This window comes from Panthera pardus, unplaced genomic scaffold, assembly GCF_024362965.1.
Source record: "Panthera pardus isolate Hobbes unplaced genomic scaffold, ASM2436296v1 HiC_scaffold_22, whole genome shotgun sequence".
Taxonomy (NCBI): Eukaryota; Metazoa; Chordata; class Mammalia; order Carnivora; family Felidae; genus Panthera; species Panthera pardus.
Window position 1 is genome coordinate 66,794,438 of NW_026526788.1, and position 27,884 is coordinate 66,822,321.

Below are 27,884 nucleotides of genomic sequence, written 5' to 3' on the forward strand. Positions count from 1 at the left end.
TTAATAATTTTGATCTCTAGAATCTGCCTTAAATTCTTGCTGGAGCAACATGAGGAGGGGCATTCAATAAAATATTCCCATTTCTCAGTAAGTTATTGCAATGTAAATAATGAGTGATACACATAGTAGGTATCATCAGGTTTTTTGTTTGTTTTTTGTTTTTTTTTTTTACTGAATGAATATTGGTTATAGCTGCTTTCAGCTGAAGAAAGTTTAAATAGAATTTGGTTTTGAAGGAAAGATAGTTTCAAAAGAGCAGATTGGCCCTTTGCCAGGTGTCCAGAAGTTTTCTGTAGTTTATAAAAGATAAATGAGTGTATCTGAAAGATTCTTTCTCATCCAGCCTTAAATATGGTAAAATACTCATGTTACTCATCTGTATGAAAGTGTCCATCCATCTTATATATAGCTCACAACCATTTTATGTTCACTAAGTCGTAGAAATGTATTAATGGAGTTTTCTGATCAATGTAATGTGTCTTTGTAGAGGATATTTTATAGGATAGTGTCTCTGGTTTAAGTCATATTTTTAAATGAGCGAGGTACAGTCAATGGATTTAGATGTTTAGAATTTTTTTAATGTTTGTTTATTTTTTGAGAGTGCACAAGCAGGGGAAGGGCAGAGAGAGAGGGGGACAGATGATCTGAAGTGAGCTCTGCACTGACAGCAGCAAGTCCAACGTGGGACTCGAACTCAACCCTGAGATCATGACCTGGGCCGAAGTTGGGCACTCAAACCAACTGAGCCACCCAGGCACCCCAGATGTTTAGAATTTTTATAATTGTGCTAACGATTTACATTTAAAAGCCCTCAAATTTGTAAAAGAAAAGCCATGTTTAACTGGTATAAACTGCTCCATGAACTCAGAATTCAAATATGGTCACTACTAGTTTTTAAATTAGTCTCTTAAACATTCACCTGCTGTATTAGCAGAAAGTACAGTATCTTCCTCTTGGAATTTCTGTTCTCCTCTAAGTTGTCCCAAGAACCTCAGTGGCTTACACGGTGCAAAAGGGTTCACCAGTGACTTCTATATCCAAGATGTGGCGTGTACGTATGTCTTCATGTGCACATGTGACTCATGCTAAAGTCTCTTCAGTCCACCTCGGCCACTGTGCCTTCCTGCCCACACATGGTAGTGGTGTTGAAAACGAGTCTTACCCTGTCCAACAGGAGATGCAGGTTCACTGTTGACACAGATGTCTGCACAGGCCACTCTGGGGCATCAGGGAAAGGTGACCTCCCTCCCCCTCTTCCTGTGCTAAGCTCACTTAGGGTGTTCCGTGGTGCCCCATGATTGAACTCCCAAGATTATATTTTTTCGCACTCAGCTCTTTCAATTCAGATCATGGATGCCTCTCAACTGTTTCTCTAAAAGCAACACAAGCATTGAGTCGGGACTGGTCCTAATATTTACTACCTCATAGCCTCAAACCACATTTCTCCTTCCATCATGGGCTCCTATGCCTTTTTTTTTTTTTTTTTTTTTTTTTTTTTTTTTTTTAAGAAGTCCTTTCTGAAAATCTGAATCATTCGGTCATCCACGATGCAAGTCTACATCTAAGCAGGGACTCCAGGAGATCTTATTCTCAGCCTTATAAGGAAGGCTACTGTTGGTGACTGAAAGGAAATTCACCCTTCTGAAAAAGATTTCTCCAGTGATCTCCAAGGTGTTTGTATGGACTCTTCTTGGAGGTTGTGATTCCGGAGCAGTTTTCTGCCTTCTCCCTCTTAGGTGAAGTGGTTAAAAATTGAACTTAATTTCTGGCAGAGATTCTGTCTCATATGTAACCAAAAGCAAGGTTTAGAGGACTTACATTGCAAGAGCTTTTGTATTTAAAATGAATGGGAAAAGGTTTGAGCAAGAAAACAAATGAATTTAATAAAATAAGTATTGGTTAGGTGTTATGGAAATAAAAAATGAGCTATTTCAAGTAATGTAAAGGATTGAGAGAGGTTTCAAATGATGAATCATATTAGCAACTTAAGGGTTATTCGAACAGAAAATTTCTCTTAATGTTCAGAATTTTTACTGACATGAACACTGTTTCTGACACATACACATATGCCCCCAAGAGATATAGCAGAATTCCAGAACAGGAACATATAGTACCCAAAGTTGGGGGAAAATGTCCTTTCTTTAGCACAGTGTTGCAGAAGGGGAGTAAACAGTTCTCAGCTCTTATCAGTTTGCTTTCAGTCTTCATAGAGTTAAGGGAATTGCCGCGGAATTCTTAAAATGGAAGCCGTGATGTACGTAGTATGTCTTAGTGAAGATTTCTGTGAGTCAGTCTGTAGTCAGAGTCTTGCCCCATCCAAATAGGGACTCTAGCCCAACCTAGGTAATGAGGCCACTCGGCAAGGAATGGCTCTCTTTTTGCATCAGTCTGTACTTGGTACTCTAGTTCCATATTGTTAACAGAGTTGCTTTATATATATCTGTCTATTGTAGATGATAGCTCGTTTTCTTTGAGAGTAAGACTTTCTAACGATTTTTTTCCTCCCCTGAAGGCAAGCTTCTTGCCTCCTTCTTCCACTGTTTTATTATTTTATGTTTTATATTTGTTTCAAAATTGTATACATGAAACCGTATTCAAAAGAGGGATGAGAAAAAGATTGATTACAGAGAAAGTTATGTTTGGTTTGTTCTGCTCCAAGTGAGATGTATGAGCTCAGTGGTCATTTTTGTGTGTTACAGGCCTTTCGGGAAGATCTGGAATGCCTTATCCAAGAACAGATGAAGAAAGGCCACAACCCAACTGGATTGCTGGCATTACAGCAGATCGCAGATTACATCACGACCAATTCTTTCTCGGGCTTTACTTCACCTCCTCTCAGTACGTCAGTTTCGAAAAGTTTAAAAAATTATAATTTTATCTCTACTTTGAACATGGCACATCTCTAGCAGCATGTTCTACTCTGGTTCAGTCCTTAAGTTTATAACATCTAATACTTAAGAGTAATATAGTGTTAAACTCTCTTACCTTTTGTTATCAACCGGGCATTTACTAGACTTTGTGAGGTTGTAAAATAGTTACAAGACATGGGCCCTGTCCTACATAAATGCGTAATTTTAGTTGAGGAGACCTACCATGAATGCAAAAAAAAAATTAAAACTGAAAGATAACTGTAAAACATTACAAAGCAGTTCGTAAGAAATTGTCTAATGGCCTTTTATAAGTCATCATACTATGAACTGAGAGTTGAGATTGATTATTGGTTGAAGTGGACTGAGAAAACTCTGAAAAAAGAGAGGCCTGAGCTAACCAGGCTTTATAAGATGGAGTGGTTAGAATTTGGTGTAAAAGAGGGGTTAAGATATTTTTACATTTAACAACTCTTTAGTAAGAGCACCAGTTTGGTGAGCTGAACACTAAGCACTTTATACATCAGCAAGATATGTCCAGAACTCCCTGCAATACCAGGACAGGTGCAGAGTGCCAGAAGGTAATGTCAGGGACTGCTTCGGGTCCGAGTCAAGGGATGAGACGTCATATCAGCATTAAGGGATTTTCTTTTCCTCTTTTTTCTTTTCTTTTGTTTTCCTTCTCTTCCTTCATTTCTGCCTGCCTTTGGTTTTGGTTTGGTTTTGTTTGGTTATAGATTTATAAGTAAGAGTCAGTAAATGCAAGTACTTTCCAAATAGAGGAATGGCATAACAATTGAGACCTGATGTTGAAAACATGCTGGGTTAAGGTATGTTTGTAGAACTCAAAGCGGACCATGTGTCGGCACATATATACTGGTTAAAGAATCTTTGAAAGGGTCCCAATGTGAGGTATACGTGCTTGAACTAAAATAGTAGTGTGAGTACAAAAAGGAAGAGATACGAGAAAGGCATAACTAAGGAAGAGTAGAGATGACTTAGTAACAGTTTGATGTGAGGAGATGGTGTAGATAGTGGGGGAGAAGAACTATGAGTTACAAAATCACTCCTCTATCTTGGAAGAAACATTCTATTAGAAGAAACAGAAAAATTGAAAGGTTGCGCTTGTTTGTTTGGGGTTTTTTTTTGCTTTTTCTATAATATTGAGTATCTATTATGTTCCAAGCACCCTGTTAGAGATAGGAGATAACACTGATAAACAAGAGAGACAAGATTCCTGTCCTTGTGGAGACAGAAAATGGTCAGTTGATAAGTGCTATGCAGATAATTAATAGATAGTGATTTGATAGGAGGAGCTAGGTGACTAGATTAGGTGATCAGAGAGAATCTCTCTGAGGAGGGGACACTGAAACTGAAATCTGAATGACAAGAAGGAGCAAACCATACGAAGATTGAGAGAAAACAGTCCAAGTAGAAGGGACAAGTACAAGTGTCAGATGGAAATAAGAGGAGAATGAATTTGGTGGTCTCTTCAAGGAACAAAAATTAAAGGTTATGGTCTGGAACATGGTTTTGGGGGAAACCAGTAGAACAAAGTGAGATCAGAAACAAGCAGAGAGGCTGAATTATGTAGGGCTTTGCAGCCAGGGTTGGAAGTTTGGATTCTATTCTAATTTTGAAAAGCCATTTAAGCAGAAGGGTGATGTAGAAAGACCTGTATAGTTTCTGTGTGAAGAATTAACTGAGAATTTCATGGTATTATTAGTAGACAGAAATAGGAATGTCCAGAGTTGGGGATCTCTTTGGCGTGGGAAATGGAAGAAGTTCAACTTCAGGCATGCCAGGGTTACCCAGAGTTGCCAAGACCTTGTAGCAGTTGGAAAAACACTCCTAGAGCCTAAGAGAGTGACTTGGCAGATGGACACGGATAAGTATTCATCAGGGCCGTGTGTGTAGATTAAATCATACAAGAGGGTATAGGCAGAGAAGAAAAGGGTCTAAAGAGAAAATTTCGGAAGTTAGAAGAGGAAGACTGGTCCAGGAAGACCAAAATAATAAGAGGAGCTATCCTGTGTGTGTCCTAGATACCCCAGCAGGAAGGGGGAGCCGCTAAGGTTGCTGGCTGCAATGTACAAAGGCATGGCAGCGGGAAAGCTGTGTCTCACAGCTCAGAGGTCAGGGAGTACAAATCAGCCAGTTTGGCTGGAAAATTTATGTTGTCGAAAGTGGAAGTTAAAGTTGGCGGGGAAAGCGGGAGATCGATTAAATGGCTGACTCTGAAATTTTGTTAGAAATTATATTGTTTCATAATGGCTTACATATTGAAACTATTTCTTTGAATTAGTTCACAACATTTCACAAGTAGATCTCACATTACAGTATTGACTTGGGGCCCAAGTTTAAAGTTGAACCTTTCTGATAGCCCTGAACTCAGATTCTCACACGGTAGCAGCTGATTGTGAAGTTATAGCTGCCCCTTCATCCCAGGCCTGTGTTATCTCTAGCGGCCTACGGGCTGCACCAGGCCTGGTTTATGCACTTACATGAATATCTTGTAGGCCTTCAGGTCTGGGGCTTCTGCAAAATTTTGAGCAGGGGAGTAGTGAGGCTAACCGTGTTCCTTTACAAACTCAATCTGATGACTTTATGTGGAATGGATTTATAAAGAGAGGGGCCAAAGGCAAGGACAAGAATGAGAAGGCTTACATGTGAGATGAGGCCTGAACTCAAGGATGGAGAATGAGGGAACTCATAAAGAAGAGAGTGGTGGAACGTGGTGATGAATTACGTCTGGTCGCCCAGGACAGGTTACGTTGATCCTGTGGGAATTGTAGTACCATCAGTATCAGAAGACTGAGGAGAAGTGAGAAGGTAGGAAAAAGCAGGGAGATAAAATCACTTTTCTACTCTTTTAACTTGACTGTTACTGTGTCAAGCAGTTAGAAGCAGCAGGCTGAAGGGTGGGCAGGAGGGCCTGCTCACAGGTAAAGACCAGGGTGTCTGAGTCTAGCGTTTTCATGGGGAAAAGGAACGTGAGAGAGGAGTGTAGGGGAGGGTTGAGCTTCAGGAAGGAGCCACAGACGGGAGAAAGGGAAGAGAACTTGTCGAAGGAGAAAGAAGCAGCAGGTGAAAGGGGAACAAGAGATCCAGATGATACCACACAGGCCTGTAGAAGAATTGTAGGGAAGACGTGGTAAATGGTGTCAAGGAGAACAAAGACTAAGAAAAAGTGGAACTTGATCACATCGAAAGTTAGCAATTGGGTCATTAAAACCCAAGCAAAACTAGGTTTTGTTGCTTAGTCATGGCAGAAGGCACATTGTGGTTTGAATGCATTCTTTTCCATTTTAAATAATTTTTGTTTGACTAAAAGTCAAAAGGGCTATTAGAAAAGTAGCTTTCCGTTGGGATCTTTTCATCATAAAGTTAGCAATAACCTCAGGATTAAGAACACTTTCACCTTTGGGATCACGTGACCATTTCCCCCCAGTGGTGTGAACCTGACTCCCTACCAAGTCCCTCCCCCACAAGTACAGTACTAGACGAAACAGCAGAGAAGATTGCTGATGCGCCTTTCTCCAAAGGAAGATAAGCTAATGAAACATTGTGCGGGCTGATAAGTTTCACATCCGAATTTACAAGGCTGGGACACTCCCAGACTCCGGCTGCTTCCAGGTGCAGCAGTGCTTGACTTGACAGCAGTCTCTGTCCACACCTTCTCCTTTTAGGTCTCGGCATGGTCACACCTATCAATGACCTCCCTGGGGCAGATACATCCTCCTACGTGAAGGGAGAGAAACTTACTCGCTGTAAGCTTGCCAGCCTGTATAGACTCGTGGACTTGTTTGGATGGGCACACCTGGCAAACACCTATATCTCCGTGAGTTCTTTGGCTTTCAATTCCTTTTTGAAAAAATCCCAACTAGAAGGCAACTGTGTACTCTTCTCCCCTTGACTCCTAAGTCTGATCAGTCTTCATTTTCTGAACCTAGCATGCTGGGTTACAACCTAATGCTGATTTAAACCTCTCCAAAGGAGAGGCTGTGGTTAACCTCACTTTCTCTTTCATTTACCGTCTGTGTTGTCCTTTTCGTTCAAACCAGTTGCAAAAACCATCTGAGAAGAAATCCTCCTGGCACAGTTTTCTCTGTGTTAATTCTGTCTGAGCATGAGGGTCACTGAAAAGCGCTTGGGGCAGGCAAAGTAGAGGAGGCCTGGGACGTTTCCTCTCTGGTCTTTATTCTCTTTAAGTGTATTTTTTCCGTTCATTATCATCTGTGTTTTCATGTTGTCACACGTGGAAACCAGACAATATTTGGAAGCAAAAAAGTATGAAAAGACTGTAATGGAAGTGGTGCCAGTGCTAGGTGCTGTCTTCCCAGAGTTCTTCCCCACCCCACCCCCCCACCCCCTGCAGCCTCTCCTATGTTTCCCCTTCCGTCTCCACTTCCTTCCTGCCTTCCCAGGAAGACTTCTCTTTCCTTTGCCCCTTTCCCCTTCATTTCCATGTTGTAAATCAAGATTATAGTCATTACCACATTCAGTTAATATTTTCTCATGAATGTAGCTGACCCTAAGCAACCTTAGAGCTCCCGGGATAAAGCTTTACGGAAGTCCAGTAAATGAGAAACTAATGGCAGAAATTTTTAGCAAGTGCTTGAGTATTGAGGGAAGAAAACTTTTCATTGAAAGTTTCCCATTGCATACCTTTAATTTCTACTTTGTTGCTTTCCCCACCCTCCCAGATCTCTTACAGTTATTCACTACAAATATATTTCTAGTCGTGTTTACACTGCAAAATATGAACGACCTCGTAGTAATTGCCTATTGTTTGTTTGTTTGTTTTTCTTTCTCCCAGGTAAGAATAAGTAAGGAGCAAGACCACATAATAATAATTCCTAGAGGCCTGTCTTTTTCTGAAGCCACAGCCTCCAATTTGGTATAATTTTCATTTCTATGTTACTTTTTCTGTGCTTCTTTGTGCTTTTCTAACAGTTTTCAGCTTTTAGTATGGGACAGAACAAGAAAAGGTATGGATGGAAAAAACATTTGCTTAGTGAACAGGAAAGAATTTGGAAAGTTGTGTTGATTTAAAAAAAAAAATTTTTTTTAGCCTTTATTTGTTTTTGAAAGAGAGACAGAGCCTGAGCGGGGGAGCAGCAGAGAGAGAGGGAGACACAGAATCCGAAGCAGGCTCCAGGCTCTGAGCTGTCAGCACAGAGCCCAAAGTGGGGCTCGAATTTACGAACCGTGAGATCATGACTTGAGCTGAAGTCGGACGCTTAACTGAGCCAGCCACCCAGGCACCCCAACTTAGGTTGATTTTTAAGAAAAGCTTTCAGGGTCAAGAAAAACAAGGTGGTTGAAGAGACTCATAAATAAGTTGGTCTTATCAGTGAACTATCCATGTTTTGGAGGGAATCCTTTGACTTTTTTTCCACCCTGTACACTCTGGAACTTTTAAAAAACACAAAGTCTATGTGTATTTTATAAATAGATTTCAATAAAGTTCAGTTGGTGTGAGCAGAGGGGCTGGATGACTGTGTGGCATTTTATTTTTCCATGATTGTACTCCTAGGCACTGTCATTGGCCTCTGGGATGACAGGAACTCCATTGGTTCTGGGTGCTACAGTGTCAGCAAGTGGAAATTTTCCAGCCAATTCAGTAAACACTGGACTTGTTCAGACCTTTAGTGAAGAGTTTAAGTTACTTGGTTTTTTGGAAACTGCTTCTTACTAAATCGAAATTTTGTTTCCGACTGCCTGTTTTTATAAATAAAGTTTTATGGGAACAAAGCCACACCCATTCTTCTACAGTTCTGAGTGGCTCTACATAAAGTGGCAGAGTTGGGTAGTTGCATCAGGGGCCCACAAAGTCTAAAATATTGACTATTTGGCCTTTGACAAAAAAAAGTTGGCCCCCTCCCCTGGTTTGGTTTGTGGATCACAGGCAAACTTTGATACATGTGTACCAATTAAATATGTCTCTCTGATTTTTTCCAGGTGAAAGTCAATATCATAGGAGAAGTGGTTGATCAGGGAAGTACTAACCTGAAAATTGACCACACAGGCTTCAGTCCCCATGCTGCGATCTATTCAACACGTCCTGATGTTAAGTGTGTGATACACATCCATACCCTGGCAACAGCAGCTGTAAGTTGCTGAAGGCTAAAACCAGCAATGACTCTGGGAAGTGTAGTATACTGAAAATATTAATCCTCTGCATACCCAGAAAGCAAAATTTCCTTTGGACCAAATGCTGACATCGTAGGAAACAACTAGAGAGATAGCATTTGCATTTTTCAGTAATCAGCTAATAATTGGGTGCTGAGCTCTTTGGAGTAGAGTTTCTTTCATAATATTTGGCACAACGTTTAAACTGAGTTCTATCCCCTAAGTCCTTTTTTTTTGTTGTTGTTTTTTCTTTCTGGAAGAAGTGAAGAGCTAAAGTGAGAGAGGGGTTGGAATGGTGGACTCAGTGAATTAGGCCAGTGCTTCCTGAGCTGACTAAAGAATCCGGTTCTTAGGAGAGTGTAACTAGTAACTAAATATGTTCTTTTAACATGGGCCCAATCAAATAGGTATCCTCCATGAAGTGTGGGATCCTTCCAATTTCTCAAGAGTCCCTCTTCCTGGGAGACGTCGCCTATTATGACTACCAAGGGTCACTTGATGAACAGGAGGAGAGAATTCAACTACAGAAAGTTCTGGGGCCAAGTTGTAAGGTATGCAGTAGAGTTCCTATCGAAGGAGCTATTTTTGTTGCTGTTGCTGTTGATGAAAAACAGTGTGAGCTATGCCAGTTATTTTAAAGTGATTGCTTTGTGATTCTATTTTAGGTGCTGGTACTCAGAAATCATGGTGTGGTAGCCCTTGGAGAAACGATTGAGGAGGCTTTTCATTATATATTTAATGTGCAGATAGCCTGTGAGATTCAGGTAGGAAAAATTATCCCCCCACACACTTGTTTTTTATTGTTTGCGATTTGCTTGTTGTACTGGGTTTTGTGTTATTTATTTTCAAAGTCCTATTGGTTGGTGGCTTTTTGCTTTGTCTTTTAAGAGATCTGCTTGAATATTACTTGAATAAAAAGGGTCAACTCAGCTATCTCTTGAATTGAAAAGAGGAAAAAATTAAAATTCACATACAGACGCACACACACAAATCTGAGAGCCTCATAAACATCGTTTTCCCCATAATCCTGCTTAATTGTAATTGTCTCTGTTTTTACCCTGTAGTGGTTGTGGTCACACTAATTAGAAACAGAGGCAACCGTCCGTCATCAAAGATCAGATGTAGCCACTTTTATAAAAAGCGCAAGGAGCAGGGCCAGAAGTTTTATGAACGCCTGCAGTTTCCAACAATTTCACAGCCTCAACCTTATTATAATAGGTTGGCTATTTATTAACTACTTTTTTCCTCAGAGAAGCTGAATGTATTTTTAACAGACCTAATTTCCCTCTTCAAGAAGATTCTCTTGAAGCAAATGGTAATAATCTTAATTTATTAGAGGGCCACAATAAAGGGGAAAAATCTTTTCTGTCAGTTTTAATGTCTAACAACCAACTTTTTTTTTTGTTGCTCTAGCAGTCCCTTCTTAAACGAAGCTGTGAAAAGCTTGATGAAATTAAGATAATGAGCTGCTTCTGCCTAAATATCCTTAACTTCACAGTGTAGTGTCTATATTCCTTTAAAATTATAACTTTCAGCAAAAAAAAAAAAAAAAAAGGATAGCCAAGGGAAAACTGCAAGATAACTTTAAAATTTGGCAAGAGAATTCAGTTTCTTGAAATATGTTAAAAGGAATGGCTCTAAATGCGTTTTCCATCAGGGAGGATCAGAATCCTGGAAGGTATCTTTTTCAGATCAATGGAAAAGATACTTCAGCTGCCCATTTTTACAAGTGTATTGCCTTATTCCTGTTGTTAGGAGCCTGGACAAGTTATAGGTATTTGCTGAATTGAAATCCTGCCTTTTTAAAGGTAAAATATTCATTATAATCTTTTACAGTCTTGTGCCTCTATATTTTGCCATCAATTACAGGTGCAGGCATTAGCAGGGGCAGGTGGAGTAGACAATCTGCTTGTGCTGGATCTTCAGAAGTATAAATCTTTCACTCATGCTATAGCAACAGCCGGAGGAGGAGGAGTGAATATGGGCTCCCATCAAAAATGGAAGGTTGGCGAGATTGAGTTTGAAGGGCTGATGAGGACTCTGGATAATTTGGTAGGTGAAAAATTGAACGTAAACTTGGATTTCATGTCTGCAGATTCAAGAGCAAACGCTTCCATCTCCCTTTGGTCTGGGAACATGCTTATACCTCTGGGAGCTGAGTTGGACCTTGGGGAGGCATTCCAGTGTAATTTTACCACATTTTTAAGAATCAAACAGTGAAACATGCAAATGTCATCTTTATTTATTTTATTTTTTACATTTATTTTTGATAGAGTGAGACAGGGCACAAGTGGGGGAGGGGCAGAGAGAGAGGGAGACACAGAATCCGAAGCAGGCTCCAGGCTCCGAGCTGTCAGCACAGAGCCTGATGCGGGGCTCCAACTCACGAGCTGCGAGATCGTGACCTGAGCTGAAGTCGGACGCTTAACCGACTGAGCCACCCAGGCGCCCCTTTTTTTTTTCTTTCTTTCTTTTTGTTTTTTTGTTTACATTTATTTATTTAAGTGTCATCTTACTTTAGATTTTACCCTCTTCCACTAAGGGTCAGAAGAAGATTGCCTTGAGACTGAGGAACAAAGATTTAAATGAGCACTGAGATTTGGCTTCCAGAAAGCTGGAAAATAGCTAGGAAAATTTTCTGGTCAGCAGTTTTGAAATTACCTTTGTCAGGAACAGTTGTGTGAGTGGAAATCACATTGTCAACTGGAATCTGTTTTCACCAGATCTTGAAATTTGCTTAATATCAACCCTAGTGTTATAAATGTAGGTTACGTGAGGTTTGACAGATATTTTCGTCTTTGTTTTTCAACAAAGGAGTCTTTCTGATCACTTGTTTAAAGAATTAAGAGTCCAAATGCTGTGTTTGGTGCATGTTTGATCATTTCAAATGTGGTTTTTTTGCTCCCTTAGGGGTATAGAACAGGCTATGCTTATAGGCATCCTCTCATTCGAGAGAAGCCTAGGCACAAGAGTGATGTGGAAATCCCAGCAACTGTGACCGCTTTTTCCTTTGAGGATGACACAGTGCCACTCTCTCCTCTCAAATACATGGCACAGAGACAGCAGCGTGAAAAAACAAGATGGCTGAACTCACCAAATACTTACATGAAAGTGAATGTGCCTGAGGAGTCTCGGAATGGGGAAACCAGTCCCAGGACCAAAATCACAGTATGTTGCTATTTTATGTGGTTTGCCTCTACTAAATATTTTGCCTAGTTACTTATATGAATTGAATGTTCTATGTTAAAAATGTTGGGAAAGCTGAATATAACAATACTAACCTGTCATTTATCAGGTATAAACTTTGTACAAGATACTTTGTTTTCTCTGACTTAAATGAATTATCTCATTTAATACTCTTAACATGGAGAGGATGTGGTTTTTCTCCCGTTTCATAGATGTGAAAACTGAGGCACAGAGGGATTAACTAATCATTTATGAATAGTAAAGGCAAGATTTGAATGCATACAGTGACTCTGGAGCCCAGTTCTTAATCCACTACTTGGTACTGCTTTGCAGTTTATATTGTACCAGTGAATCAGAACCATAAAAGTTATCGACACGTGATGGTTCCAGAGTTTCATGAATTACTGCACAGTTATGCTTAGGCAAAATCTTGAAGAGTGAGAAATGGATTGTCTTGTATTTTTCAACATTTTGCTTCAGATTTGGTTTAGTTTTAGAGTGCTGATCACCAAATATTCTGTAGATACTCAAAATCGGTTCATCTTCTCATATAAATCAGTAACATTCACTGTGGAAGTGCCTAGACATCAAAGTGTTTTTCCCTAGTTTATAAGATTTCTTATCTCCTAGTAAAAGAACATAATTAAACTCCTAAGTTTCCCAGAATTGATTTTATTGGTGGAGACTGATGGCCAGCCATGATTGATCTTGATGAATATTCGTCTTCTTTAAAGGATATAATAAGGGATAAAGGAGAAAAATTATATAAGGCTTTTCCATGCCTGTAGTTCTGTTATGGATTACTACCAGATTGCCCTCTGTGTAAAATGCTGGTCAGGGGATTGGCCTTTCCTGGCAGCCAAAAATAGAAAAATGAAGTCTGGAAAACTAAATCTGAAGAGATTCCTTGAGTCCTTTTTGGTGACTTAGCCATCATCAGCTGATGAAACTTCAGTGCAGGCAACAGCTCTAAACGTGAGTTAATAAGAGATCAGACTCTGATTAAGAGATTAAGAAAACTTAAATAGCCATCTAGGTGAGTATTCATGCAAATAGTAATCACATCTTTTAAGTGAGTGCTGATCATGAGCCTTTTTCTAACTAGTATGAGACATACAGTAATTGACCACTAAATACTGCTTAGTGAAATTCTTTAACATATTGGCAGCGTGTGCTCCCTCTCCTTGAGTCAATAAACAGTTACCAAAAACCTACCATATTTCCTTAACAGAAAGCCTCATTCTAGAAAATTTTTTATTTTTTAGTGGTTGAGAGCAGAGGACTCTTCTAAAGTTAGTAGTGGAACACCTATCAAAATTGAAGATCCAAATCAGTTTGTTCCTTTAAACACAAACCCGAATGAGGTACTAGAAAAGAGAAATAAGGTAAGATGTAGTCATCTGTGGCCAAGGGAGTCATTTTTATACTGTTTTATGTGATTAAATCTGATTAATACCAAGCTTGGGGGGTATGAATACAGAAGAATTTGAAATGCAGTGTAATTTTTTTATGAGTGCATTTATTTTGAGAGAGGGAAAACGTGCATGTGCAAGTGAGGGAGAGGCAAAGAGGGGGGAGATAGAGAATCCCAAGCAGGCGCCACACTGTCAGCACAGAGCTCAACGTGGGGCTCAGTCTCATAAAACCGCAAGATCATGACCTGAGCTGAAATTAAGAGTCAGACGCTGAACCAGCTGAGCCACCAGACGCCCTGAAACTCAGTATAATGTTAGCCTGTATTGAACGCCTCCAACTCTGTGCTAGTCACTGGCAAGCGGGCTCCATGGGGAAGAGGTAGTAAACATACTGCTGCTATATTAGTGAAAGTGAGCCCTAGTGTTAGTGGAAAAGGTAATTCTCCAACCACGTAAGACAATAGGAAATCATACATTAGGAAGAGTGGAGGAGATGAATGTGAGTTGTTGGGATGGTAGGAGAGGGCTTTGTGGAGGCAGGAAGAAAGAGGCTCTGGGTGGTCAAAGAGCAAGCCTGTGGGAAAAGAGAGTAAAAGAGTAAAAATCATCTGTCTGCATAGTTGCCCCCAAGAACTCGTTACTGTGTTTTGATTCAGATTCGAGAACAAAACCGGTATGACTTGAAAACAGCTGGACCACAGTCGCAGTTGCTTGCTGGAATTGTTGTGGACAAGCCCCCTTCTGTAAGTCCATGAAGCCACATGCTCTTGGGTTTTGATCTGCCACACTAATTTCTTTGCTTTTTAAATATGAGTATTTATTTTTACTAATGTTAATATAAGCACAAGTTAAAGAGTCAAGTAATTGCAACGCTTAAAATGTCACGTCAGCTCCCAATTTCCAGGGGCAAGGACTTTCTTCTAGCATTTACCTTCATGTTTCTGAAGAGCTTCTTTGTTCTGCTTTTTCTTCGCCTGTCAATTTTAGACCTCAACTGACTTTGAGTCTATGTCATCAACTCCCAAGAAGTACCATTATTTTGTAGATCCCTAAGAGAGAAAAAACCCTGACAATTATAATTGTAGGAAGCCATCAATTATTGGATGAGTTCAGATTTCAGAGATGAGAAAATGTTGGGGAAAGATTGTATTACAATTTCTTTGTTAAACCAGCTTTCGGTGTTTATATTATTAAATGTTTACTGCTCAGCCAGGTAGTATCCCATGATTACATTTCCTTTCTTATACCACTTTTCTCCCCCTAGAGTTAATAATTGCCTCCGTTTTTCATTGGCTTAGTGTTTTGGGTACATTGGCTTAAAAGTTTGGGAAGAACTATAAAGTCCTTCTTAATATTACTTTACAAAGGTTCAAGGGTAACAGCTAATCTCTCATTGCTCTGTCATTCCAGCCCAGATCTGGACTGGTGGCTTTCAGGCCAGCTGCACAGTCTCATCCTGGGGATTCCTCTGCCTCTTGCCTCTGTACTATCTCCTGTTTCCTGCCTTGAGTCTTCCAGTTTCTTGATTTCCCCCTCTATCATTGAGCATATCCTCTAATAGCTTTCTGAGAAAGGACACATAGGAGGTAACAGCCTGAAATCCTGTATTCTACCTTGAAATGTTTAAATAATAGACATAGAATTCTAGTTTAGAAATCATTTACCTCACAAATATGGAAAACATCACTCTGTTGTCCCCTGTTACTGATGAGAAGGAAGAGAGCACTGCGATTCATGTAACTTTGTATAGGGCTCTTTTTTATTCTTTTACACCTTTTCTGCATTCCTGCTGTTCTGAAATTTTATAATGCTGTGCTTTGTAGTAGGTTTCTTTTTTTTTAATTTTTTAAATTTTTATTTATTTTTTGAGAGAGAGAGACAGAGTGTAAGCAGGAGAGGGGCAGAGATAGAGGGAGACACAAAATCTGAAGCAGGCTTCAGGCTCTGAGCTGTCAGCACAGGGCTCGAACTCATGAACCGTGAGATCATGACTTGGGCTGAAGTCAGGCACTTAACCGACCTAGCCACCCAGGAGCCCCTGTAGTAGGTTTCTTTTAGTCTTTCTTTGTATTTCTCTGCATTTAGTAACCCTTTTCAATCTGCCAAGTCCTATTCTTCAGTTCTGGGCATTTTTTTTTAATTTTTATTTATTTATTTATTCATTCGTTCACTCATTCATTCATTTATTTTAGAGAGACAGAGGGAGCAGGGGAGGGGCAGAGAGAGAATCCCAAGCAAGCTTCTCACTGTCAGCCCCGACTGGGGCTTGAACTCACAGACCATGAGATCATGACCTGAGCCGAAACCAAGAGTCGGACGCTTAACCGACTAAGCCACCCACATGCCCCTCTGGGCATTTTTTAAATGTATTTCTTCAATAATTTTTTCCCTCCCAATTTCTTTTTCTGTCAGGGTATGCTGTTTCTCACTTTCCATTTCTTTGTCTTTTTATCCTACTTTCTGGGAGATTTGTTCGACTTTATTTTCTAATGCTTCTATTTAATTTTCTATTTTGATATATTTTTAAAAATTGTTTAAGACTTCTTATTCCCTGAATGTTTGTTTTTTAAATAACATCCTAGTCTTTCATGGATACAGTATTTTCTCTTATTGCTCTGAGGGAATCGATTTTAAATTTTCTTCAGCTGCATTTATTGTCCTTGTTTCTTCTGAGTTCTCTCTTGTTCTGGTCTCTCACTTCCATGGTGGAAGCTTTCCTCAGGTAATACCTGGTAGTCTGTTTATATTTAAGAATGGGACACTGAAAAGTCAGGCCGATGCTCCGGGTGTGGGCAGAGCTTGGCAATCGGTGAGCTTCACTGTAGGCTGATGGGTTGGTTGTCTCTCTGGGGAGTCCCCAAATGTCAATATCTGTAGTTCTTTTATCTGAGGCCGTTTAATTTATCTGGAGAATTCTTCAGTCTCCAGCCTGTCTCCCACCATCATCCTGGGAGCCCTCAGCTCTGTTTTGTGCCCTTTTAACCAGTTCTGAAGAATAAGCTTCCGATCTGTCGATGTTTTTCTTTGCAAGACCATGCAGTTTGAAGATGACGATCAGGCCCCACCAGCTCCTCCCAACCCCTTCAGTCATCTCACAGAAGGCGAGCTGGAAGAGTATAAGAAGACAATCGAGCGTAAACAGCAAGGCCTGGAAGGTTCGTTCATTTTTAGATTAAGCCTGATAACCATGCTACCAACGGCAGAACACCTTGAGTTGGATGATAGAAGGCAGTCAGTGTTGTTGTTTTTTTAAAATGTTCCTTTGACAATCGATGGTCCCCTGTCATCTCTCCCAGACCTTACTGAGTGTAGGTGGAGCTAAAATGCGAAGAGCCACTGTAGTTCACGTATGTCACCATGTAGAGAAAAGTGTTTCTCAGAAAGCAATCTGATCACTAGCAAAAACTTCCATAGTAAAATGAAATCCACAGATAAGTAAAGTATTACTTTACTAAAATAAATACAGATACAGTAATAGATTTAAACATGACAGAGTACGTATATTATGTGGCTTTTATACTTTTTGGGTGCCGCAAGGTGCCAGTATATAATCTTGAAATCAAAATATAAAGAAAACTGCCAGAATTTTGATGTGACTTTCTTTAATTAAGTACATGGGCACTGTAGTGAGGTTGAGTTTTTCTGACTTCAGAACCCTAAGTAAGGATTCTGTTTAAAAATTGTTAATGAAACCCCAGCTAATTAAATACTAACTCCCTTTTTCTCAAGAATAAGAAATTCTTTATAGCAGGGGTTCTTGATTTTGCATCTTTGGATAAGCTCCAGACAGTTCATGAACCATCTGAAAAATGAGTGCTTAATTTTGTATGATACACATTTGGGGAAAGAGGGCATTCAGGGTAAGGGACAAGAAATCTGTGACCCCAGGGTAAGAGCCTCTGCTTTAGAGCATCTACAACATACAGTTGAAATTTTTTCCCAAAGCAGAACAGAACCAATGGTTAAAAATGTTTGTCCACATTAGCTATCATGTGGAAAGAATTGACATCTGGATCATCCCGGGAACAGTTTTTATCAGTGTGTTAGTGCCTTTGTCACAAAAGGGAGTCATCCTGACGACATTAAATATTCTCAGTGATATTATTTATTGGATTTGTTTATTCTAACCTAAGGTTAGAGACTTTCTCTATTTTTCTATTTTGTAAAATGTCCCTCTTTAATCTCTTATTTTTTGAAAGCCTAAAGATGCCAGGTAACAAATATTGCACTCTAGAACCATCAGCTTCTATTTTTTTTTTTTTTTTTATAAATAGTTTCTTCCACATTCATTATGGCTTTCTGAATTAGCTCACTAATACTGCTCTGACAGAAATCACTAATTGGATATTGTTTGAAAATTTGGAGGCATTCTGCCTCATGAACGCAGCATCATTGGTGAGGCGTCCTAATTCTTTTCACCCGGCTGCTCAATATATTTTGGTTTTCTAACACTCTAGCAAAAGCTAAATGCTTACGTATTATTTGCCTGGGCTGTCCGTAGCCATGCTTCCTTACCAAGCACGTATGTAAAGTTACTGTTAGCGGAGTCAGAAGTGTTCGCACATTCACCTCCTCTTAATGCGCAGTTATCGATCCGTGGGGTAGCCGTTAGTATACTTAGCTCACTGCTGAAGAGTTTATCATGTGTCTGCAGGCGTTTGACGTATGCACTAACCTTCCCGAAACCTTATGCTTCTTTGTTTTGCATGGCTTTTAACTAAACTCTCGTCCAACAGATGCTGAGCAGGAATTACTCTCAGATGACGCTTCATCTGTTTCACAAATTCAGTCTCAAACTCAGTCACCGCAAAATATCCCTGAAAAATTAGAAGGTATTCACTGTAACTTCCCATAGCGTTCACTGAGTTAGTCTTAAGAGTTTGTCCTCTGTCGTTTGTCTTCACGTAAGGAAATTGAACACCCGATTGCAATGAGTTTGCCATGGATTTTACCTAAAGCTCCCAATAATTTTATATATTTTTTCACCAAGTGGTGTGCTAGTGTTGTTCAGTGTTTGTGTTGACTTACCTTAATCTGGATTTTGGCAACTGGTAGTTCTTAAGAATTTGTGAAATTAAAAGTGGTGTGTCCTACATCTTCCAATCAGGAGCATGAAATCTTTCCAGTTTTGATTGCCAAATTCAAGAAAAATACATGTTGTCTTCCTTGTTTATACTGACTTGATTTACAATGCAACTGTCAGATCATCAAACCAGACTTATCTAGCCTTCATGCTTTGGTCTAACAACTTTGACCCCTTCCCCTTTATACTAGTTAAGAAAATCTAGCTTCATGCTAGTAGATCCATAGTATGTTAAGGTAATGATTTGTCTTTACTGAAACTTAAGTAATGCCTTAGTACGTTGCTACATAAATCAGTTCAGTTTTGTAAAATAAAGCCAAGGTGTTAACTATGTAAAATAACCAAAAACAACAACAACAACCCAACCCTCCCCTTTTGTAGAAAACCATGAGCTATTTTCCAAGAGCTTCATCTCCATGGAGGTGCCCGTCATGGTGGTGAATGGCAAGGATGATATGCATGATGTTGAAGATGAGCTTGCGAAGCGAGTGAGTAGATTAACCACGAGCACGACCATAGAGAACATCGAGATTACCATTAAGTCTCCAGAAAAAATTGAAGAAGTCCTGTCACCTGAAGGCTCCCCTTCAAAATCGCCATCCAAGAAAAAGAAGAAATTCCGTACTCCTTCTTTTCTGAAAAAGAACAAAAAAAAGGAGAAAGTTGAAGCCTAACTTAACTCTTTTTATAATTATTATTATTACAATGTGACATTGCACATTTAAATACCACACTTAAGTTGATGATTAATATGCAGTGGTAGAGAAGACTGGGGGTATGTAGCAAACTGGACTTTAAGAACTGGAAAGGGATTTTACTAAAAGAAAAACATATTATGAAAAGAACTTCAAATTCATCTCTCATTTTGTATGTCCAAAAAAGGTTTTGAATTTTTGAACAATTGCTAGTTTTAGTTAGCTCTGCCCTCATGAAGTATTACTATAATTCACCACAAACAGATATCTGTCTGAATTACTTCAGGCCTTCTCCATAATATCTGTTGGAAACGAAATACCAGTGCACAAGTGAGAGAATTTTTATTTCTCGACACCTGCTTCACTGGGTAATCAGATTATAATTTTTTACCACGATTATTGACTGTACCTTTTGGGTTCCCATTGTTTCAGTGGGCATTAACAGAACGCTTTAAAAGCTTCTAAGAATCTATAGCATTAGTATACACTGGCACAGAATTTTTTTAAAAAAAAATTTAAGAAAAGATTCATCTGGAATTTTATTCATAGTATAAAACTTCCTCACCTGAAGTAACTTTCTTTGCCAAAAAAGAGAAATCATTTTAGTAAACTATAATTTTTGAAAACTTCCTTTTTTATTAGTTGAGAAAGCCCCTTATTTTTCAACAAAGGGGATTTTGTACACGTACATGGGTTATTTAGTTTAACTCTGGCAAAAACGATTTTTGTATGTTGAGATGTTTGTATACCATTCAATATAAAAGCATCATAAGCATATTAGCCAATCATATAACAGTAGAGCATATTTGAAGCTGCTTGGTACTAAGTATGCTTAAATCTAATTCAAGAATCCAGGCACTTGGTATCTAAAGGAGATTAAAGCATTTCAAGGTATAACTAGATTCACATTTGAACCTTATAATGTATTTTTCTCTTAGTATTGCTAATGAATGAAGATGGTCTCATGAGGGAAACAAATGAAAAGGAAGAGAGAAAGTGAAAAATGAAGGGAACAAAAGCGGTGTCATGCCAAGAATTCTAGTTTGATGAAGACCCATAGTCACGATAGGATTTGAAGCATAGGTTTATTTGGAACATGTCCCAGATTTCTAAAATTCTGCTTCTCTGCCAAAATCATCGTATTTCTTGGTTTCCTTTTAACTTCTGTCTCTTTAGAAGCAGCACTAGAAGAAATCAGTGGGTCTAATCCCCCAACGAGAAAACCTACCACTTCTTGATTTTTACAAAATTTTCTCACCTTATTTCAGTTAACTTTCTTTCTAATGTAAATACAAATTTAAACCTAGACCTAATATAGTTTTCTCCCCTTCACCGAAGTGATGTCACAAATCAATGTAAAATCGATGATCCGAAATGGTCAGTGGGTGAAAATAATCCAAAGTGTTTCTGGAGGATGAGTTGGCGTGTCAAAATCACATTACACATTACAGTGCGTTCTGGAGCTGGTTCTGTTTGGCTGTATGTGTACGATGATGCAAAGCTGAAACGGAGCCTGGAAATTTCATTCTGGATCTCACTAACTACTGGAATCAGTGTTTTAATCTCTTAGCAGAAACTTTCAGTTGCTTACTTCTGTATTTGAGGATTTTTTTTTTTTATGTTCTACATCATTTATGTTGTATTACAACGTATGTAGAAACAGTAACCTGTGAACTATGCTTTTCCATAACTTTTTAAATATATATATATCTTAAATGAATGCAATGTGCATAAATATTTTTTAAACGCAACAGTGAACTATTTGCACCTTTTGCTAATGCCTCTATTTACTTGCTTTGGCATAAAGAATGAGCCAATGAACCTCTGTGTCCTGTGGAAAATGTATAAATGTTATCTGATATTGCTCTTAGATGTAATGCTAATTAATGTTAAATCACAAATAAACAGTATTTTAAATAGATGGATTTGGCATCGTGACCTTTCAGTTCAGGGGTGGTTGCTTAGCTTGAATTCCTTTGTGGAATGTGGAATTTTTTTTTTACTATGGTGAGATTTTGAGTAGGACTGTTGCTTCTGAATAAGTGATGTCCTGGTAAATTTATTTTCAAATTAGTTAAAATTCACTATCTAAAAATGCTTCTTATGTCAGCTCTCATGTTAGAAGAAATGTTCCCCAAGTGACCTATATTTTGTCTCAATAGTGTAAGGCGACCTTAACTGTGTCTCTGGGATCTAAAGACCTTTCTTTGAAGGACTTAGGTCTGATTCTGTCTCAGTTCTCCTGTTCAGATTTGTGGACATAGAATAGAAAATGTTGCAGAACATATGCTGAGTTTATACATTACCCTTCTCTTTGCCTTTTATTTATGCAACAATGTGACAGTAAAAAAAAAAAAAAAAAAAAAAAAAAACCCGAAAAACAGAAAATAGGTTATAATTCCAGCACATTAACATTCAAAATAAAATAAAGCTATTCCCTTCCAGCTCTTGATGATCTATAGATAGATGGGTCTCCTATATATTGGTTATCACGGTGTGAATGTGGGTTTTTTCCTACTTAGTATAATTCATCCTAGAAGATTTTCAAACCCGGTCCTTCACATGAACGACTTGTGATTTTTTTTCCACTTTGTCCTAAAAATAGAGTGCAAGAAGGGAAATCATGTTAATTGAGGGTTCTGGTTAATTGAAGTTTTTACTATAATTACCCATTATAAAAATGAAGGGTTTGGGCAGAGAAGAATAGATTCATAGTCTTGGGCATATTTAATTATTACCTTGGCTTGTAAATAACCCTGTGGTGAAAAATTGCTGCTTTAGAAAGATACACATTTCAAAATTCCCTTCCATAAAGTAACAAAGACGATTAACTCTAGTTACATTTGAGAATTGATTTAGGATGAGAGGTGTGCTGCCTGTGCCTTGTCCTCTAGTGCTTAGTATTTTCATTCAGCATGGAGTAAATGCGAAGGTAAAAAGCGCATAAAGGCAAGCTGGTTATTTTTTAAACTCAAGGGTGATACATACGCATCCAGTTGCTATCTTGACCAAACCAAGATTTTTAAAAGAACAATCTTCTTTTTGGCCACTAGAGGGTGTAATAGACCTAACAATCCACTATGTTTCTAGTCCTTTGAGTTTTAACTTCCTTCGCTTTAGTCTGTAGGCACCATGTTGGTTGTGAAATACCCAGAACTTAGAAGAGGAGACGTTTCCTTTGTTGCTTATCATTCTCCTCACTAGACTATTCTCAACGTTTTGTCATAGCAAGTCCCATTTCACCAATAAAAACACCACCAGCAAGGACTCTAATGCCTGTGGTGAACACGATGAAACAATTTTTGAAGTGATGTCTAAGAAACCATGGTAGAAAATTACTCTTCATGCCCGTGAGTGGAGATAAAATGCTTCCTTCAATAATTGGCATGTTTTGACTGGGGAGGTAATTGATAACATCTCTCTTTTTTAATGCCTTCTGTTATCAAAAATTATGCTAAATGCTTTTTGTGTACTATCTAATTTGGCTTTCCCAACATCCCAACCAAGTAGATGTTATTTTCATTTTGTAGATAATGAGACTAAGGCTTACAGAAAATGAAAAGGAGGTGCTAGCATTTATTTCACCCATAAAAATTCAGATTTCTAAAATTAGTGACAGATGTGTGCCAGACCCGATGTGGCTCCAGGGTACATTTTTTGTGAGGTTTTTTTAGTTGGGATTGTAAGTCCGTCCATTGTGAATTCATGTTTTGATAGAAGGTGGGGTATAGATTTGGGATAAAATGTTAACTTTTGATTTGGGAGACTTTTCTTTTTTTTCAACAAATCACCCCAAGAATGAAGAAATTGATGAATACCAGCAAAGCAGGAATGGCCTATGGTGATATTATCCTGTAGGTTAAGAACCAGCCCTTAAACCTTCACCATGACTCCTGGAAGACGAGGTATCTCTATATCTTTGATTAAGATACAAGAGGCTTTATTTATTTTCCTTTTTGATTTTCAGTGTTGGGGACAAGGAGAGACATTCCAAGGAAAATGTCATTTTAAAAACTTTCAGACTGCTTAATCTAGTTATGGAAGTAGTTTTATTTAAAAAAAAAAAAAAACTCAACATTTTTTTTTTAATTATTTTTTTTACGTTTACTCATTTTTTTAAATTTTTTTTTTAACATTTATTTATTTTTGAGACAGAGAGGAACAGAGCATGAACGGGGGAGGGTCAGAGAGAGAGGGAGACACAGAATCTAAAACAGGCTCCAGGCTCCGAGCTGTCAGCACAGAGCCCGGTGCGGGACTCGAACTCACGGACCGTGAGATCATGACCTGAGACGAAGTCGGACGCTTAACCGACTGAACCACCCAGGCTCCCCAACATTTATTCATTTTTGAGAGACAGAGCACAAGCAGGAGAGAGAGAGAGAGAGACAGAATCTGAAGCAGGCTCCAGGCTCTGAGCTGTCAGCACAGAGCCTGACACGGGGCTCAAACTCACAAACCATGAGATATTGACCTGAGCCGAAGTCGGACACACAACCGACTGAGCCACCCAGGCACCCCTGATTTATTTTTTAAGTAAGCTCTAGGCCCAGTGTGGGGCTTGAACTCTCAACCCTGAGATCAAGAGTCACGTGCTCCATCAACTGAGCCAGCCAGGCACCCCTAGTTCTAGAAGTAGCTTCGAAGTCTACATTAATTTACCTACAACTTTATTTAAATGAATATATTTGAAGACGATCTTCTGTGGAGAAAAATCTAGTGTACATGCTAGCGATCAGAACAAGGATAAGCCTTTTGGGGAAGTTCTGATAGAAAAAACTTGCAAATTCATTGGTTTTCAAAGGGATTTCATTTCTAAGAGATGACCATCAGAGGGCAATCCTGGGTCTAAATTTAGTTTTAATTCATTGTGGGAACTTTTCTTCAAAATATCTTTGAACCTCCATTGGGGACTTGATTCTGATTATGGATTGCTGGGTGCCGTTTAAGGCTGAGGAAGATTTATAGATACCAGATCACTCCATTCATTCCTTCAGCCTGGTTTTCTTGTTCTGACTTAAGAAGAATCCGTCCTCAGAGAAGCTGTGCTCACCTAACATAAAGCTCAGAGGCCGCTAAGCCAGGATTTAAGCAAAGGGCTTCAAGTCTGTGTCTCCCGCTCTTCTGCTGTACCATAATTTCCCTTAGAAGCTCATCAGATCATAACCTGGGAACACATACACATTCTAGAGTGCCCTGCAAATTAATGCTTAAAATGTTACTATGGAAATCATTGAGAGAAATATATTGCAGGACTGAGCCTGTATATTATGTAAGCAATAATTGTTTTCCTTAAAGTTTCAAGTCTGTAAGATGTCTATGAGAGTTTTGTGCATTTTCTCAAGTTAATCAAAATGCTGATTTTACTGCTGCAACCTGAAATATTATAAATGTCGTTTATACCTTACGTGACAAACTCTGGTACTTTTGATATTACTTCATAGCAAAAAAGTTATGTATTTTATCCAGCAGAAAGATAAATGGATACATAGCCAACCCATAGTTATTTTTAAGACCTGTATCATTTCTGTTGGGCAAGTCTTGATACTGAAGCAATGGTGATTAAGCTAGCTTTTGTTTTATTCCTACACAAACAGCTTTAGGACCTGTCCTCCTCCAGGGTCAGCTTTGACCTTGCTTACAATAGTAAAAACAAACACACACCCAAAAACCCTCATTTTCGGTCCCAGGTAACCCCCATCACTCGCCAGAATACTAGCTCTTTGCTAAACTCCATACCTTAGAATCAATAGCATTGATTGTATTAATCTAATTTGGTAAAAGGCAAAAGAGGAAGCAGAGTGGTCGTATTAATGTAGCTTGGAGGTGCACTGATAAATACGAAGTTTCTACAGAACGGTTCCAAAACTCCTGAGCTCTGCTTTCAAAATGGCAACCGGTATGCGGTACAAAATCTCGTCTAAAATCTTGTGGACAGGATTGTGTCCTCACTGTTTGTCTACTTGTAGAACAGACTGCCCCTCAAAAAGCCAGGAAATTTAAGAGCCCTGTGGAAAGACCAATTTGGAGTATCATTTAGTTGGACTTCTCAGACCAGTGTCCCTTCGGGTTGATATTTAGCCTGGAGGTTTTTCAAGAAAAGCTTGGATCTCCCACAGCAGTAACATTCTCACGGATGGGTTGGAAACGAGACAGTGGTATGGTTATAAAATTCAGGAGTTGAGAGGTAGACAGTTTTGTGGAGTTCCCTCTGGTACACTTGGCCTCAAGTACCTTTTCTGGGTTTAAAAAAGGTTGGCAGTGACTGTCCCAGCCCACGCCTGCTAGACCCTCTTCAAGGATTTGCCAGTGTGGTGTCTGTCCTTGATGTAAGAGCATTTTCTCTCACAGGCAGGATCTAAACTAATTGGTTTTCCCAAAAGCAATAGGTTCTGAGCGGGAGCTGTGGAGGAAGTCGTTGTTGCGTTCTATAACTCACCCTTTCCTGTTGAGTAATGCTCTAGGGGCTGGATTTCAGTGGTGGCCGGCTTCATAGACTTTGACTTCGGAATAGGTGACCGCTCGGTTTGAGGAGCGAGCCGGCAGATACGGCCAGCTTAATGGCAGGCACGGGCCTACTCTTCCGGGGGTGTTTACTAGGCTCACTGGTTAAGGTTAACGATTACCTCCTACCCAATTTCTAGTTTAGAAGTGTTGGCTGCAATCATTTCAACTTAAATGAAGGTAGTCTGGGGCTATTAAGACCACCAAAAACGTTTTCCAAAATGTTAGCTGCTGGCCCACTGGGGCGAGGGGAGGCTTCCACGGCCCTCGATGTTTGGCTCTGTTTGGCCTTTTAAAATACTTTGTTGTGTGGTAATTGGGACTCTTCGTTTTTAAAATATCTTTTATAGGAAATGATTTTGTATCGGTATGGTCTCATGTCTCCGCTTTGACCTTTAGGTTAATGTTGGGGAAGACTACGTGCGTGTGCACTCGCTAAAGTCGAGCTGAGTGTGGCTCAATTAACTGCACAGGAACAGGGCAGGCTGGGTGGGGCGAGCTCTGGAATCCTACCCCACTCACCGAGCAAAGTCAGGCATGGGGAGAACAGCTCGGGCTGAGGCCCAGGAAGTCCAGGCCAGCAGGTGAAACACGGACCCCGGGCGACATGGCAGTCGACCAAAAGCACGGTCCGGTAAAGTGGACTTCGTCGGGGAAGTGTACGTCCCAGTCAGGAATCCAGAGCAGGAAAGCGGGACCGCAAGTCTCCTAGCATGCTGCCGGAGCCCCAGCCACAGGCTGCAAGAGGAGCGCTTCCTCTGCTTCCTGTGGGGCAATGGCAGGATCTCCAGCTTAAGGGGCCCGGGGATAGTTCCTCAGGACAGGAACTCAGATGGAAGTAGAATGACAGATGGAGATCCTGTTGTCAGACCCGAGGCACACGATACCACTCAGAATTCCAGGAGCAAGGCTGTGCTGGAGCCTAGACACAAGGTCATGACTGGCCCAGAGACAGGCGTGGCTTAATGCTGAGTGAGTCCCCAGAGCCCCGGAGCTAGAGCCGCCTTAGTTCCTCCTGCCTCATCGGGACTGGTCCTGGAGGCCACAGCCAGGTGAGGGGGGCCAGGGGCTCCAGCCGCGGAGGGAGAGCTGTGCTGCAGAGACCGGAAGGGGCCTGGCCCGACTGTCCCAGCGGAGGCGGCCCTCTGTGACAGCAGACAGCCATGTAAGAGTGCTGCAGGGCGGGGGGAGGTCTTGTTACTATCTCACACCAGAACCTACCTGGGAGGGCTAGCAACGGCCAACGAGCTACCAAAACGCTAGCTGTGAATCCGGCCCGATGTTCCTTGTGAACTCACTTGCCTTATCTGAAGGTACGGTGTCACCACAAAAATTAGCTCTGGCGACGACTCTGGCCCCCTACCGGGAGTCACCACAAGATGCTCCCCACGAGTACCGACTGGGTTGAAGAGAAGGAGTGGTGTCTCCCTCCTCCTGGAATACGTGAGGCTATGAGTTTAGCCAAACAGCTTTGATTCTACCAGGTACATCCTCCATGAGGCTGGCGGTGGTCATCGCCTTTTGCCGTGACGCGGAAGGCCTCTCGGATTCCTCTTGCCGCGCTTGCCCAAATAATGACCTCTCCGTTCACTCCTCCAGCCTGCCGCTAGAGAGAGAATGGCTTCCCTGGGCCCTCACCCGTAGGAGCTCAGACCTGTCATCAGTATCTGCTTGAATCACTCAGCCCTCTAAGCCAGCAGTGGTCCACAGAACCCCCGCCCCTCCTCCCCGGTAAGCAGACCCTCTCTCCACCCCTCTTCCTAACCCACACACCTGGCAGAGGGCTTGCACCCTCTCAGGTCCCTTCCTGGCTCTCCGGGCATCCTCCACCACCTGACGGAGGATGTTTCTTTCATCAGAACGACTTTCTTCCTTTACGAACTCCAGTAGTACTTTGGGATCATACTTCTCCCAGCCTGTCTTAAATTAACATTATCGATTATGTATCTGTCTCCTCTAGCAGCTCGGGCGCTCTGGGAGCACAGAGACTGTACCTTGC

At 40.3% G+C, this 27,884-nt stretch overlaps 1 protein-coding gene across 8 annotated transcripts in view; it reads left to right on the forward strand.

Annotated features, from left to right (window-relative positions):
• ADD3 (adducin 3) overlaps positions 1 to 21,302 on the forward strand; it is a 123,672-nt gene extending 102,370 nt beyond the window's left edge. For 7 of the 8 annotated variants that reach the window (XM_019459390.2, XM_019459392.2, XM_019459389.2 and 4 more), the window contains 13 exons: positions 2,700 to 2,838; positions 6,557 to 6,708; positions 7,687 to 7,767; positions 8,832 to 8,981; positions 9,410 to 9,553; positions 9,668 to 9,766; positions 10,872 to 11,054; positions 11,913 to 12,170; positions 13,454 to 13,573; positions 14,260 to 14,346; positions 16,635 to 16,758; positions 18,340 to 18,435; positions 19,068 to 21,302. In XM_019459390.2, the coding sequence (XP_019314935.2) occupies positions 2,700 to 2,838; positions 6,557 to 6,708; positions 7,687 to 7,767; positions 8,832 to 8,981; positions 9,410 to 9,553; positions 9,668 to 9,766; positions 10,872 to 11,054; positions 11,913 to 12,170; positions 13,454 to 13,573; positions 14,260 to 14,346; positions 16,635 to 16,758; positions 18,340 to 18,435; positions 19,068 to 19,360 (1,926 nt within the window). In that variant the 3' untranslated portion in view covers positions 19,361 to 21,302. The remainder of the gene's footprint in view (positions 1 to 2,699; positions 2,839 to 6,556; positions 6,709 to 7,686; positions 7,768 to 8,831; positions 8,982 to 9,409; positions 9,554 to 9,667; positions 9,767 to 10,871; positions 11,055 to 11,912; positions 12,171 to 13,453; positions 13,574 to 14,259; positions 14,347 to 16,634; positions 16,759 to 18,339; positions 18,436 to 19,067) is intronic. The other variant, XM_019459396.2, reaches the window with a different exon arrangement.
• Positions 21,303 to 27,884: the final 6,582 nt, after the last annotated feature.